General features: G+C 35.2%; 1 protein-coding gene across 1 annotated transcript; it reads right to left on the bottom strand.

Annotated features, from left to right (window-relative positions):
• Window positions 1-12,844: 12,844 nt before the first annotated feature.
• On the bottom strand, window positions 12,845-13,792 carry LOC101119903 (olfactory receptor 2AJ1-like). Its single transcript, XM_004009429.3, has one exon. It carries the CDS (start codon window positions 13,790-13,792, stop codon window positions 12,845-12,847), a length of 948 nt encoding a protein of 315 aa, XP_004009478.3.
• Between the last annotated feature and the right edge of the window lie 3,314 nt (window positions 13,793-17,106).

Below are 17,106 nucleotides of genomic sequence, written 5' to 3'. Positions count from 1 at the left end.
TGTATGACTCTTTGCCACTCCATGGACTGCAGCAGGCCAGGCTTCCCTGTAGACGATGCCATCCAGCCATCTCATCCTCTCTCATCCTCTTCTCCCACCTTCAATTTTCCCAGCATCAGGGTCTTTTCCAATGAGTTAGTTCTTTGCATCGCATGGCCAAAATATTGGACTTTCACTTTCATCATCAGTCCTCCAAATAAATATTCAGAACTGATTTCCTTTAAGACTGACAGGTTGGATCTTCTTGAAGTCCAAGGGACTCTTAAGAAGCTTCTTGAACACGACAGTTCAAAAGCATCATTTTTCAGCTCTCAGGGTCCAAAACTCACATCTATACATGACTACTGGAAAAACCATAAGTTTGACTAGACAGACCTTTGTTGGCAAAGTAATATCTCTGCTTTTTAATATGCTGTCTAAGTTGGTCATAGCTTTTCTTCCAAGAAGCAAACATCTTTCAATTTCATGGTTGCAGTCACCATCTGCAGTGGTTTTACAGCCCCACCAAAAATAAAGTCTCTCACTGTTTCCATTGTTTCCTCATCTTTTGCCACGAAGAGATGGGACTCCAGGGCATGATCTTAGTTTTCTGAATGTTGGATTTTAAGCCAATGTTTTCACTCTCCTCTTTCATATTCATCAAGAGTCTCTTAAATTATTCTTTGCTTTCTGCCATAAACATGGTGTCATCTTCATATCTGAGCTTATTGATATTTCTCCCAGAAATCATGATTCCAGCTTGTGCTTCATCCAGCCCAGCATTTCACATGATGTACTCTGCATGATGTTCAAACTGGTTTTAGAAAAGGCAGAGGAACCAGAGATCAAATGGCCAACATCCGCTGGATCATTGAAACAGCAAGAGATTTCCAGAAAAACATCTATTTCTGCTTTATTGACGATGCCAAAGCCTTTGACTGTGTGGATCACAATGAACTGTGGAAACTTCTGAAAGAGATGGGAGTACCAGACCACCTGACTTTCCTCCTGAGAAATCTATATCAGGAAGCAACAGTTAGAACTGGACATAGAACAACAGGCTGGTTCCAAATAGGAAAAGGAGTATGTCAAGGCTGTATATTGTCACCCTGCTTATTTAACTTCTATGCAGAGTACATCATGAGAAATGCTGGGCTGAAAGAAGCACAAGCTGGAATCAAGATTGCTGGGAGAAATATCAACAACTTCAGTTATGCAGATGACACCACCCTTATGGCAGAAACTGAAGAAGAGCTAAAGAGCCTCTTGATGAAAGTGAAAGAGGAGAGTGAAAAAGTTGGCTTAAAGCTCAACATTCAGAAAACGAAGATCATGGCATCTGGTCCCATCACTTCATGGCAAATAGATGGGGAAACAGTGGAAACAATGTCAGATTTTATTTTGGGGGGCTCCAAAATCACTGCAGATGGTGATTGCACACATGAAATTAAAAGACACTTACTCCTTGGAAGTAAAGTTATGACCAACCTAGATAGCATATTAAAAAACAGAGACATTACTTTGAAAACAAAGGTCTGTCTAGTCAAGGCTATGGTTTTTCCATTGGTCATGTATGGATGTGAGAGTTGGATGGTGAAGAAAGCTGAGCGCTAAAGAATTGATGCTTTTGAACTGTGGTGTTGGAGAAGACTCTTTAGAGTCCCTTGGATTGCAAGGAGATCCAACCAGCCCATTCTAAAGGAGCTCAGTCCTGGGTGTTCATTGGAAGGAATGATGCTAAAGCTGAAACTCCAACACTCTGGCCACCTCATGCAAAGAGTTGACTCATTGGAAAAGACCCTGATGCAGGGAGGGATTGGGGGCAGGAGGAGAAGGGGATGACAGAGGATGAGATGGCCGGATGGCATCACCAACTCGATGGACATGAGTCTTTCTAAACTTCGGGAGTTGGTGATGGACAAGGAGGCCTGGCGTGCTGCGATTCATGGGGTTGCAAACAGTCGGACACGACTGAGCGATTGAACTGAACTGAACTGAATCATAGTGATAACACGCAGCCTTGACATATTCCTTTTCCTATTCGGAACCAGTTTGTTGTTTCATTTCCAGTTCTAGCTGTTGCTTTTTGACCTACAAACATTTCTCAGGAGGCAGGTCAGGTGGTCTGGTATTCTCATCTGTTGAATTTTCCACAGTTTACTGTGATCCACACAGTCAAAGGCTTTGATGTAGTCAATAAAGCAGAAGTAGATAATTTTCTGGAACTGTCTTACTTTTCCAATGATCCAACAGATGTTGGCAATTTGATTTCTGATTTCTCTGCCTTTTCTAAATCCAGTGTAAACATCTGGAAGTTCATGGTTCACATACTGTTGAAGTTTGCCTTGGAGAATTTTGAGCCTTACTTTGCCAGCGTGTGAGATGAGTGCAATTCTATGGTAGTTTGAACAATCTTTGGCATTGTCTTTCTTTAGGATTGGAATGAAAACTGACCTTTCCAGTCCTGTGGCCGCTGCTGAGTTTTCTAAATTTGCTGGCATATTGAGTGCAGCACTTTCACAGCATCATCTTTTAGGATTTGAAATAGCTCAATTGAAATTCCATCACCTCCATATGCTTTGTTCGTAGTGATGCTTCCTAAAGATCACTTGACTTCACATTCCAGGATGTCTAACTCTAGGTGAGTGATCACACAATTATGATTATCTGATTCATGAATACCTTTTTTGTATAGTTCTTCTGTGTATTCTTATCACTTCTTAAAATCTTCTGCTTCTGTTAGATCCATACCATTTCTGTCCTTTATTGCCTCCATCTTTGCATGCAACATTCCCTTGGTATCTCTAATATTCTTGAAGTGATCTCTAGCCTTTCCCATTTTATTGGTTTCCTCTATTTCATTTTCTTCCTCTACTTTTTTGCATTGATATGAAATAAAAACAAATAAATAAAATATGTAAATTATGAGTGTAAGTCTCTTCAATCATATAGTTTGCTTAAAAGTATATAAAAAAAGGATAACTATCACTAAATGTATGGTTAATGATTGGATTATTTCTAGATGCTATCATTCAGATGCATATAGAATTTATGGATACAAATGATCAAAATATATATCCACCAACAGGTAACAATAGCCAATATTGTTTGCCTTCACTATTTATTTGATTTTATATTTTGATATGAAATCTAGACAAATAATATTTAGGATTTATTAGAAATTGTGAATTCTTTTAGGGTCAAAGAATGAGTAGGAAGCAGTATTAAGATTATAACAGTACCATGTAATCATCCTTCATTCATAAAAAAAGAATTAAAATAGCAAGAAATAAGAAAAGCTGTCCTCTATAAACTTTATTGAGAATTGGATCCCTAAGTGTTCAGTTATTGTTCAAATATAACATGAGCACATCCAAAGCATACTAAGTATAATTTGGCTCTATCTCTTCCAAAAACTTCATATCATTTTTCTTTCAGAAATCACATTTATGAATCAGGTCCAAAACTACATTCTGTTGGTCATTTCATACTGTACAATTTTTGCTGAACAGTATTCTAAAAGGTGCAATCACACGCTTGATGCCAAACTTCATTTAAAACCTTCTTTTTCCTAGTTTAACCAACTCTTATATATATCACTCATTTCTTAAAGTGATCACTGATTACCTTAAGTCCTGAATGATTTCAATTCAAACAGTAGTCAACATTGCCAAAGAGGTTCATACAATAGAATCAGCTTCCATGTTATTATACAGTGTGTTTGCATGAAAAGATGTCTACTCTTAGAGATTATAAATTATGTTACCTATGCTGTTTTAAAGGAGAAGGCAATGGCACCTCACTCCAGTACTCTTGCCTGGAAAATCCCATGGACAGAGGAGCCTGGTGGGCTGCAGTCCATGGGGTCGCTAAGAGTCGGACACAAGTGAAGCAACTTAGTTGCAGCAGCAGCAGCATGCTGTTTTAAAATAGTCTTTTATTGGCTTCACTATTTCCCACGTGCAGAGGATATATCACAGGCTATGGATACAATGAATCCTCACTTCTTTAATGAATATTGTTTATTATTCAACTTTCTTTTTTTTCTATGCATATTTTATTTCAATTATAGCCACATAAATCTCATATTTGAAGGTATTTGAGTTCATATGAAATTTTATTGTATGCTTTATCATAGAATATCATAATTATTTTCAATCATATTTCAGTATATGGTATAGATGTGTGTAATCTCATGCATTAGTCACCATAAATCCAGAAGAGTAGTTTTTAAACAATCTCAGCAGCTGTCTTTATCAATTTTACTATATTTTACTATCATTTCACAATCATTCACACTCAGAATTATATGATAACAAATGTTAGATTTAAACAAATCTTCATGTCTTTAAAAATGTTTATAACAGTTTAGATAGCTAATATATATATTTTTTAATTTATGATAAATTACTTATACAGCCTGTTAAACTAACTTCAGTCAAATAAAGTTTTCTTTCTGAGTTTTCTGGCTAATGGCATGCCTGGCTGTATTCATTGCTTAGTATAAGCAGAAATACTTAATTCTGAATAAATTTCTCTAAGCAGTTGCTGAAGTGTCCCTTCTCTTCGGTGGCAAATAGAAATAAAAATACAATTACTACCTTCTTTTATTATATCTGCACTTTCTCACACTCACTGGCTTGGTTAGCTGAAAGCAGTCTAAACGTCTTCACGGGAGCAAAGTCATTGTCTGAGTAAAATTCTTTGAAAAAATTATAAGCAAATGTGTTAATATTTATATATCTACAGCTGACACTTTAAATGCTTTCAGTGAAACTCAGGGGTCACAGTGATTTGATTCTAGGCCTTCTTTACCTGAAATTCAATTTAAGTCTTTCTTGCTTTTTTTTTACATCTACTTAGGCACTTAGGAATATCCACTGAGACTTAGATAATATCAGTTAAATTACTAATAGCCCAAGATGGCCATAGGCCAAGGTTGGGTAGGAGTTCACATAACCTCTATAGAAATTTTCCCTGGGGTGTTTAGTATCAGTCATTGGAGAAAGACACCAATTATTTATTCAGATACCTCCAATATTATAACGTCTCTAATTTTTTAGATCATATATTTTATATATTGTTATTCAGTAATTGCACAGTAATGATATGATGTTGGGAAAGATTGAAGGCAAGAGGAGAAGGTGATGACAAAGGATGAGATGATTAGATGGCATCACCGAATCAATGGACATGAGTTTGGGTAAACTCCAGGAGTTGGTGATGGACAGGGAAGCCTGGCATGCTGCGGTTTATGGGGTTGCAAAGAGTTGGACAGGACTGAGTGACTGCACTGAACTGAACTGATATGTCTGCATATATTAATTTATTTTTTATTATGATTATATTGGCCCAAAATTTAGTAAATAAAATGAGATGTGTTTAATTTAATAAGAACATGTTAGTAAAAATTCTTAAAATATCACACTTGTGAGAGTAATTTTTAGTTTATTTTCAGTTCAGTTTAGTTGAGTTGCTCAGTCATGTCTGACTCCTTGTGACCCAATTAACCATAACACACAAGGACTCCCTGTCCATCACCAACTCCCAGAGTCCACCCCAACCCAGGCCCAGTGAGTCAGTGAGGCCATTCAATTATCTCATCCTCTGTCATCCCCTTCTCCTCCTGCCCTCAATCTTTCCCAGCATCAGGGTCTTTGCAAATGAGTAAGCTGTTCGCATGAGGTGGCCAAAGTATTGGAGTTTCAGCTTCAATGTCAGTCCTACCAATGAACACCCAGGACTGAGCTCTTTAAGGATGGACTGGCTGGATCTCCTTGCAGTCCAAGGGACTCTCAAGAGTCTTCTCCAACACCACAGTTCAAAAGCATCAATTCTTCAGCACTCAGCTGTCTTTATAGTCCAACTCTCACATCCATACATGACTACTGGAAAAACCATAGCCTTGACTAGATGGACCTTTGTTTGCAAAGTAATGTCTCTGTTTTTTAATATGCTGTCTAGGTTAGTCATAGGTTTCCTTCCAAGGAGTAAGCGTTTTTTAATTTCATGGCTGCAGTCACCTTCTGCAGTGATTTTGGAGCCCCAAAAAATAAAGTCAGCCACTGTTTCCACTGTTTCCCCATCTATTTGCCATGAAGTGATGGGACCGAATGCTATGATCTTAGTTTCCTGAATGTTGAGCTTTAAGCCAACTTTTTCACTCTCCTCTTTCACTTTCATCAAAAGGCTCTTTAGTTCTTCTTCACTTTCTGCCATAAAGGTGGTGTCATCTGGATTATTTTAGGTTTACATAATTTATTTAAAATTGCCATTCTTTTGGTAAAACCCACTCAATGATAAAAAATGTTATATAATAATTATAATTGTATTTTAATTAAATTAATAAACTTTTCATGTAATAAACTATATAATGAAATAATGTTACTTTGTTGCAATGATATCAAGAAAATATTCAACAACAAATTTTATTGCAGATTATAATTTGTGTTCTTATATTGCCAATGCTGCTACTGCTACTAAGTCACTTCAGTCGTGTCCAACTCTGTGTGACCCCATAGATGGCAGCCCACCAGGCTCCCCCGTCCCTGGGATTCTCCAGGCAAGAACACTGGAGTGGGTTTCCATTTCCTTCTCCAATGCGTGAAAGTGAATAGTGAAAGTGAAGTCGCTCAGTCTTGTCCGACTCTTAGCAACCCCATGGACTGCAGCGCACCAGGCTCCTCCATCCATGGGATTTTCCAGGCAAGAGTACTGGAGTGGCGTGCCATTGCCTTCTCCACGATATTGCTGATAGTTTTCAGTAAATTAATTAATTGCAACTTTTACTTGACAAGGAGTAATATTGATTCGACTTAGATTTTAATAATATTTGATTTGTGAATTAGAATGTGTCTGGGGGAAGATTTCCTTATGTTTAACTTATTTTGAGTTCTTTGAGCTTCATGGATCTGGATTTTCACTTCCCTCTCCAGATTTACAGTTTCTTTGCTGTTTTCATTTATTACATTAAATAAACTTTCTATTTCCTTTCTTTTTCTTTCCTCCTTTTAGGATTCCCATAATGCATATATTAGTGACATACAATCCCACAAGTGCTATAAGTTTTTTTCCACTCTTTTTTACAGTTTTTTTTTTTGTTGTTGTTATTGTTCTTTTTTGTAATCTCAAATAACCTCTATTTATTCCCATAGATATTCCTTTTGGTTGATCTAGTCTGCTAGTCAGTCTCTATCTTTTTTTTTTTTTTTTCAGTTCAATCACTGTGTTCTTCAGTTTTATGGTTAGAATTTCCATTTGGTTCTCTTTTACAGTTTCAAATTTTGTTGAACTTTTCTTGCTGTTCCAATATTGATTGTCTGATTCTGCATAGTTGTCTATGTTCTCTGTTATCTCACTAAGCTTTTTTAAGATAAATATTATGAATTAGTAATCAAGCATTTTTCAAATGGAGCTTGTGAAGTCTTTTCAGGTTTTGGAAGTTTCCAGGAGAGGGCCAAGTGACAGATACAATAGTGCTAGTTTGTAATTTTATATAATTCTAACTCTTTTTCCCCAAATTCCTCCTCATTAGAGCTCAGGAGAGAGTAAGAGCAGAAATCACTTGTGCCTGCTAGACTGTTGCTGCACTGCGTGTTCTCTACATCATTTCATCCAGGCAGTGGTACATTCCTCTGTCTTGAAACCACAATAAAGAAAGGTCCAGCAGCACTGGCTGTGAGAAAGATGGGATCAATATATATGCATTATTACATGCAGTATTGCTTATTTCACTGTGTAAGAAACAAATGAGCTATGCATTTCAAAATCAAGCTGTTTCTATATTTAGAACTCATGTTAATGGAAATTGAGTATTATTTATTAAATAACTTAATACATGTTATTCTTATAATAATATTAACTAAATGATTGTAAATGAATTGGTTGTTGTCGTTGCTTAGTCACTAAGTCTTGTCCAGTTCTTTGTGGTCCCGTAGCCTATAGCTCGCCAGGCTCCTATATCCATGGGATTTCCCAGACAAGAACACTGGGAGGGGTTGCCATTTCTTCTGCTGTCTAGGTTGGTCATACTTTCCTTCCAAGGAGTAAGTGTCTTTTAATTTCATGGCTGCCGTCACCATCTGCAGTGATTTTGGACCTCGAAAAATAAAACCGGCCACTGTTTCCACTGTTTCTTCATCTATTTGCCATGAAGTGATGGGACGGGATGCCATGATCTTAGTCTTCTGAGTGGTTTTTTTTTTTTTTTTGCCTGATATTCTTTATTTTTTAATATAAATTTATTTATTTTAATTGGAGGCTAATTACTTCACAATATTGTATTGGTTTTGCCATACATTAACATGAATCTGCCATGGGTGTACACGTGTTCCCCATCCTGAACCCCCCTCTCATCTCCTTCCCCATAGCATCCCTTTGGGTCATCCGAGCATCCTGTATCTTGCATCATACCTGGACTAGCAACTCATTTCACATATGATATTATACATGTTTCAATGCCATTCTCCCAAAGCATCCCACCCTCACCCTCTCCCACAGAGTCCAAATACTGTTCTATATATCTGTGTCTCTTTTGTTGTCTTGCATACAGGGTTATCGTTACTATCTTTCTAAATTCCATATATATGCGTTAGTATACTGTGTTTTGCTGTTTTTCTTCCTGGCTTTCTTTAAGCCAACTTTTTCACTCTCATCAGGAGGCTATCTAGTTTTTTTTTCAGTTTCTGCCATAAGGGTTGTGTCACCTGCATATCTGAGGTTATTGACATTTCTCTCGGCAATCTTGATTCCAACTAGTGCTTCATTCATCCCAGCATTTCTCATGATGTAAGTTAAATAAGCACAATGACAATATACAGCCTTGAATTGCTCCTTTTCCTATTTGGAACCATTCTGTTGTTCCTTGCCCAGTTCTAACTGTTGCTTTATGACCTGCATACAGATTTCTCAAAAGGCAGATAAGGTGGTCTGGTATTCCTATCTTTTTCAGAATTTTTCAGTTTATTGTGGCTCACACAATCAAAGGCTTTGGCATGGTCAATAAAGCAAAAATAGTTGTCTTTCTGCAATTCCCTTGCTTTTTCAGTGGTCCAGTAGGTGTTGGCAATTTGATCTCTGGTTCCGCTGCCTTTTCTAAATCCAGCTTGAACATCTGGAATTTCACAGTTCATGTACTGTTGAAGCCTATCTTGGTGAATTTTGAGCATTACTTTACGAGTGTGTGAGATGATTGTAATTGTGCGGTATTTTGAGCATTCTTTGGGATTGCTTTTCTTAGTAATTGGAATGAAAACTGACTTCCAATCCTGTGGCCACTGATGAGTTTTCCAAATTTGCTGACATATTGAGTGTAGCACTTTCACAGCATCTTGAAATAGCTCATCTGAAATTCCATCACATCCCCTAACTTTGTTTGTAGTGATGCTTCCCGAGGCCCGCCTGATTTCACATTCCAGGGTGTCTGGCTTTCTAGGTGAGTGATCACAGCATCGTGATTTTCTGGGTCATGAAGATCATTTTTGTACATTTCTTCTGTGTATTCTTACCACCTCTTTAATATCTTCTGCTTCTGTTAGGCCCATAAAATTTCTGTCCTTGATTGAGCCCATCTTTGCATGAAATGTTCCCTTGCTATTTCTAATTTTCTTGAAGAGATCTCTAGTCTTTCCCATTCTGTTGTTTTCCTCTATTTCTTTGCACTGATCCCTGAGGAAGGCTTTCTTATCTCTCCTTGCTGTTCTTTGGAACTCTGCATTCAGATGCTTATATCTTTCCTTTTCTCCTTTGCTTTTTGTTTCTCTTCTTTCGCAGCTATTTGTAAGGCCTCCTCAGACAGCCATTTTGCTTCTTGAATTTTTTTTTACTTGGGGATGTTCTTACTCCCTGTCTCCTGTACAACGTCTCGAACCTCCGTCCGTAATTCTTCAGGTACTCTTTCTATCAGATCTAGTCCCTTAAAACTATTTCTCACTTCTACTGTATAATCATTAGGGATTTGAATTAGGTCATACTTGAATGGTCTAGGCTTAGGGCTTATTTTATGCTTTTAGTCAATTTTGAGTTAGTTTTTGAATGTTGTTTTGGGTACGGTTCCACATTACTCTTTTGTATGCTAAAATTCAGTCTTCTTATCATGATTCATTGAAAATAATGTCCTTTTCTTACTGAATAGTCTTGGGAGCCTTGCTGAAATTCATATGAACCTCCATGGGAGGAGTCATTCCTTTATGCCTTCCCTGTTTTGTTTAATCCATTTATTTATCTCTTTGCATGTAAGCTACTTTAATTATTTATAATTTTTTGAAATAAGAAAGAATGAATTTTCCAACTTTTAAAAAATTGTTTTGCTATTTGGAGATTAAATTCCATTGATAATAAACATTAATTTTAAAATATTCTTTCCTATTTTGCAGAAAAAGTCATGGGGATTTTGATAAGGAATTCATTGACTCTGTCAATACTTCTGGATATTCTTATTACTATAAGAATATTATTACCCTAATCCATGAACGTGGAATATAAAATACTTCTTTTTACTTTCTTTAATTTATTTCAGCAGTGTTTGATAGAGTTCACTGTATAAGTGTCCATACTCTTGGTTGGGATTTTCCAAAGTATTTTTTATGTTATGGTAAATGGAATTGTTTTCTAAATTTTCTTTTAAAATATTTATTGCCAAGGTAAAGAACACAACTAACTTTTATTTTTTATTTTGTATCTTACAGCTTTGCTGACCCTATTTCTTAGCTCTAATTGTGTGTGTGTGTGGTGTGTGTGTGGTGTGTGTGTGTGTATGTGTGTGTGTGAGAGAGAGATCTTTAGGAATGGTTTTATTTATTTCAACATGAATATCTTTTGATTTTTTAGCCTAATTGGTCTAGCCAGAACCCTCAACACTGTGTTGAATAGAATTGGTGGAAGTGGGCATCTCTGACTTCTTTCTGTACTTAGGGGAAAAGGAAAGTTGGTTGCATAGTCATGTCTGACTCTTTGTGAACCCATGGACTGTAGCCCACCGGGTCTTCTGTCCATGGAATTCTCCAGGCAAGAGTACTGGAGTGGGTTGGCATTCCCTTCTCCTGGGGATCTTCCCGACCCAGGAATTGAACCTGGGTCTCCTGCATTGCAGGCACATTCTTTAGCAACTGAGCTATTAGGGAAGCCCATACTTAGGGGTTAGTCTTGATCCCTGTCCCCTGTACAATGTCATGAACCTCATTCCATAGTTCATCAGGCACTCTATCTATCAGATCTAGGCCCTTAAATCTATTTCTCACTTCCACTGTATAATCATAAGGGATTTGATTTAAGTCATACCTGAATGGTCTAGCGGTTTTCCCTACTTTCTTCAGTTTCAGTCTGAATTTGGTAATAAGGAGTTCATGATCTGAGCCACAGTCAGCTCCTGGTCTTGTTTTTGTTGACTGTATAGAGCTTCTCCATCTTTGGCTGCAAAGAATATAGTCAATCTGATTTCGGTGTTGACCATCTGGTGATGTCCATGTGTAGAGTCTTCTCTTGTGTTGCTGGAAGAGTGCTGTGATTCATGGGGTCACAAAGAGTCGAACACGACTGAGCGACTGAACTGAACTGAACTGATACTTACTGGAAAAGCTTTCAATTTTTCAAAATTAAGTACAAGATTAACTATGTATCTTTCATGTCAATCTTTTATATGCTGATGATTTTCTTTTTCTAGTCCTGGTGTGCTGAATTATTTCTTCACTGAAGAATGTTAAATCTTGTCAAACTCCTTTTATCCTGCATGAATTTTCATTATCATATGGATTTTTCTCCTTCTCATTCAAGTAAGATAATGCATTATGTATGTTTATCTTCATATGGTGAACATTTCTGGTATTTTATAATTAAATCCAACCAAGTGATTGTGTATAATCCTTTTGACATACTGATGATTATTTTTGCTGTTATTTAGTTAAAAATGCTGTCTAAAGGCTTTTATTCATATCAATGTCCTTTCTTAGAGAATCTTTTTCTGAATTTGGTATCAGTGTATTTCTGACCTCATAGAATGAGATAGGGAGTGACACCTCTTCCTCTGGTTTTTGGGAAGGTAGGAAAAACGACTGATATTAATTCTATTATATATGATTGCTAAAATTAGCCAGTGACATTATCTGGTTTACAGATTTTCTTCATTGGGAAATCTTAATTACTAATTTAAGGTCCTTACTAATTATAGGTCTAGTCAAATTTTCTATCCACTATTTGGTCTTTGTAGAGTGTGTGTTTTGGAAAATTGTACAATATTTTTTTGTGATGAGATCTTTTAAAAGGCTCCTCTCTTAGTACTTTTCAATTATACAATATGATTTTTTTTTGTAATCACCATGCTGTTCATTAACTGTAATCACCATGCTGTTCATTAAGTCCCAGGACTTATTTATCTCTTAATTTCAAATTTCGATATTTTACACACCTTCACCCTTTTACTTATGAGTTTTTATAATTTTCCTATAACTTACTATATGGTTTGAAACATTGTATAATTTTATATAAACACAGAAGTAATATGGATTTCTCTCTCATATACATTAATATGTGCGTATATATATATCCATAAATAATATGACTGCATCATAAAAAGTAATTTTTACAAATTTGTATGATTTTAATGGGAGAATAAAATTAACCTTTAGTCATCATCAACTTTCTATAATTGGTGCTTTGGTGATTATAACTGGCAACATAGAGAGACAGATACAGTTTTAGATAGATGTATTTATAAAGCAAATATCTGTGACAACTGTACTATTATCAATGTTTCAGGAATATCCATCTTTGAACACCTGAATAGATAAAGCTTTCTAGAGATTTGAATAACAGATATCCTCTAAATATTTAGTATGGAAATAGACAACCATATATACTTCAAATATTTTCCCTATAACATTTTATGGAAAAAATTACTTCTGAGCATATTTTTCATTGCCTCTAAAACATCTTTATTTCTAATACTGTAGATAATTGGGTTAAAAGTAGGTGTGAGGATGGTATAGAAAATTGCCAGGGATTTATCCTGGCCTGGAGTGTGGTGCTTTTTAGGTCTCATGTATGTGAAAATAAAAGGCCCATAGTACATTATGACCACAATCATGTGGAAGAAGCAGGTAGAAAATGACTTTTTCCTAGCCTCTTTCGATTTCATGTGGAGGACAGTAAGGAGAATTTGGACATAAGATGCAAAGATTAGAGAGAAAGGGACAAGCAGAAAAATGATGCCACTTACATAAACTCCTTGTTCATAGTGTGTTGTGTCCACACAAGACAACACCAACATGGTGGGGACTTCACAGAAAAAATGATCAATGGCTCTTGAGCCACAAAAGGGAAAGTGAAGTGCATAAGCTGTGTGAACTATGGAGTTGATTATCCCAATAAACCAGGCCCCTCCAACCATGAGAACGCTGACATAGTCATTCATAAGAATGGGGTAGCGCAGTGGGTGACAGATGGCTACATAGCGATCGTAGGACATTGCTGCCAGGAGAAGGCACTCACCACCCAAGAGGGTGAGGGAGAGAAATATCTGGAAGCCACAGGCTGCAAATGAAATCGTTTTGCTGCCTGACAGAAAGTTAGTGATCATCTTGGGAACAATGTTGCTGGTATGCAAGATATCCATAAAGGAGAGATGACTGAGCAGGAAATACATTGGAGTATGGAGTCTTGATTCCCTGTGGATAAGGATAATCATCATTGTATTTTCTGTTATAGTTATAATAAAAACAATGAATATAATGGAGAGGAAAATCAGACTTGTTTGGGAAGAAGAGAAGAGTCCCAAAAGAATGAAGTCACTGCTGGAAGTGTGATTCTCACATCCCATCATGAAATCCTTGCTTTACCTAAAATAAATAACAAACAAACAAATATAAATAAATAAGAGGTAGAGTGAAAAGAAAGAAAAATTAGCATAAATCTCAATCTCTTTTACATTTAACTGTATAAGATAAGCTTATTCCTTTTTTGCTATATTTTCCAAGTAAAAGCCAATGGATTCTCAGATAGTTTTTTAAATGGACATGTTTTACACAGTTTTTATTTTTTGCTGAACAAGTTAAATAATTTATTCATTATGAAATAAACATAATTTGCCTATACTTTATTTATATAAGAATAAACTTATTATATATTTAATTCCCTGAAATGTTAACATTTTTTCTTTGTAATTATAAAAGTTTTAAAGGGTTAGCATATGAGTGGGGTTTGCAGATGTATGCATATGTACATGGTTTTCCTGTTCCTACTGGTTTGACATGCAGCTCAGTAAAATTTGGTGTAAACATAGATTCAGATTGAGGACAGTGGTGTTTCTTGAGAACTGGCTGATTATAATTTAGTCTGTAAAATCAGTGAATATTATTGAAATTCATATTGAATATATCAATATCCAAAGTTGTTGACTTTTTCCCAAGCATAGAATAATTTTGTCCTTCTGGTTTTTCTTTTTCCATTAATAGCTTACTTAAATATAGGCATCCTTAATCAAAACAAGACTTCATTTTAGTGTTATGAATGAACAGTTTTCACTTATACTAAATTCCTATTAGTTAATAGAGTCCTTGGATGATTATAGCTTCCCAGATTCTTATTAAGGAAATTATTGGCTTATGTTTCTATGATCTGTGATATGAAAGGTCTTCAATGAGGCATCAATTATATTTCTGTTTTCAGACAGCTTGTTTTGTCTGCACAAGTATGTTTATTATTTTGGTCAGATATTGGATGCACTCCATTATATATATATCCCCTAATGTATTTATTACCTTACTTCTATCATATTTCCCCTACCTAACTTTAGGAGGTAGGGGAAATAGGAGTTGCCAAAAATGAGGCACTTAAAATTTTTGCAACCATTTATTGTAAAACTTAGCTTAACTGGTCATTCGGGCACCTGAATATTCTCCCATGAAACTAGAAAGACGGGAAAAAAGTATCTGTGACTTACAAGGTCTTGAATGAAAGCTGGTCTTGAATCCAAAGAGAAATACTCTAGTGGTGAACCTCCTTACTCAAAGCTAAAAAATGGAGTAAACACACGTTACATATCACACAGTCTTTTACATATATACAACTCTTACTCAAGGTAAAGTCTTTCCATGCCATTTAGGATCAAATTTTCCTGGTTTGCTAATACTAAATGACAGAAAAGAGACGCAGCATGTAGTTTACATCCCTGTATCTTCTAAATGCTTGGAAGCTAAATAGAAAATGATATAATGTTTAGATAGCATTTTAAATTATAAAAGCAGCATGTCTCAGTCTTTCCTTATAAGAAATATAAATAATTTGCATTCTTAATTCAGTGAATGTACTACTTCAAATAATTTTCACCATTTTGCATTTATCAAGATTCTCAAAATACACTATGTATCCATGCATTTTAACTTGACTCATAATACATTTTTCTTTACTATTAGATCTCTTATTATATCAATTAGGTTTATAGACTATTTAGATTTAAGTAGAAGCCAATTACTAATCTTAATATTGTAATATATGTTATATAATATATATTATATATAATATATATACTTAATATAGTATAGTTAAAACTACATATTTATAAGAAAACTGTTTGTGTTCTCCTATAATTGGTCTTTAAAGTTTTGACCAAAAGGCAAAGAAAAGATAAAAACATGATATCATTTCTAAAAAAGGTTTATTTTAAAAAGTGTTTGATATGAAAACGCTGGCATTATTAATTCTGTGGAAAATATGTATATTTTATACTATATAACACTACTATTTTTATTTGTAAAACTTTCCTATAAACTTATAATATCAATGACCCACTTGACATTTATATGTTCTATCATAAAATATTGAGTATCAGATTTGGTTGATGTACAAATGATTAAAAATATGTCATTGTTACTAATAATTCAGCTAACTACAATGAAATTTCATGGAAGAGGCAATAATCAGACAGCTAATTCCCTTAAACATGAATAGAAAAAAATCACTACTCTCTTTTAATAAGCTGATAGGTAATATGGGCACAATGAATGTACAATAGATATTACCTAACCTGGTGGTTTGTATGCTTTTGACTCAAGTAATTGTGTTAGCAAAGTGGAAATATAAACTAAACATGGCCTAATACTTTGAAGAGATAAAAAAGAAAACATAATTTTGATATATATCTTTAAGTATTTAATTTTATGTCTCATCATAGTACAAAGCATCAATCAGATATTAAATTATATCTGAAGTCAATTTCTTTTAAGTAAGGATGATAATGGTACCTTATCATTGAGTTGTTTTAAGATTAAATGAGTCACATTAAACAATACGTTAAATAACACATGCACACACTGGAACAAAGTCTGGCTAGAGTAAATACTCAGAAAATAATGATTATTGTTCCTGTTATAATTGTTTATGTAATTAGTATAATAACATTTCTATCAGTAGTATATTAGTATTTCTATAATTAGTCTATAAATTCTTTATTATTTAAATGTGCATTTAGCATTTGTATTCTAAGTAAACTGAGAGAGATAATCTCCAGGTTATGGGAGAATATGGCCAAGGGAATAAAAGTAAATTTCAATGAGGTGAATCAGAAGTATATTGGCACTCAGTACTTATTAAAATTGATCCAGGAGGCTCTCTGGGAATGATTCCTATTTAACATATTGAATGAGAATATGTGAGTTGGCTTTCTCACACATTTACGCACATACAGGAATATGTGAGAAAGTAAAACAGCTATTTTTATCCTGAAATCAAATCAGCTGAGCTGTTCACCATTTCATTTTATAATAGTCAGGAGTAGTGTCATTAGACACTTCTTGCCCTTCAGACTTTTCAGAGCTTTACATTATGTCCCAAGGAATTAATACAGGGTGAGCTACTTCTATCTCTTTTTGCTGCCTCTCCAGAAACATTGAAACTCCCAAGTAAGCCCCCTGAAACAGTGGGTGATAGCACCATGTATAACTGCCCCAACCAGAAATCAGAAAATTATTTTGACTTCTTTTTATGTCTGGCATCTTTCATGTGCAAATCACCATCTCCATCTCCTATTTTATGTAAATCCTCTCACACATTATTTCTTCTCATGGGCTGCATACCTTATGTGGTCATGGTGGTTCTAAGGCATCCATTCTACTCTTCTCTTTTAATTAAATAGACCTG

This window comes from Ovis aries, chromosome 5, assembly GCF_016772045.2.
Source record: "Ovis aries strain OAR_USU_Benz2616 breed Rambouillet chromosome 5, ARS-UI_Ramb_v3.0, whole genome shotgun sequence".
Lineage (NCBI taxonomy): Eukaryota > Metazoa > Chordata > Mammalia > Artiodactyla > Bovidae > Ovis > Ovis aries.
The sequence above is the reverse complement of the archived record's forward strand: the minus strand, read 5'-3'. Positions and strand labels throughout refer to the sequence as shown.

Bases quoted from the DNA above. Each gene is read 5' to 3' on its own strand.
- LOC101119903 (XM_004009429.3), bottom strand. From the start codon at position 13,792: ATGATGGGATGTGAGAATCACACTTCCAGCAGTGACTTCATTCTTTTG.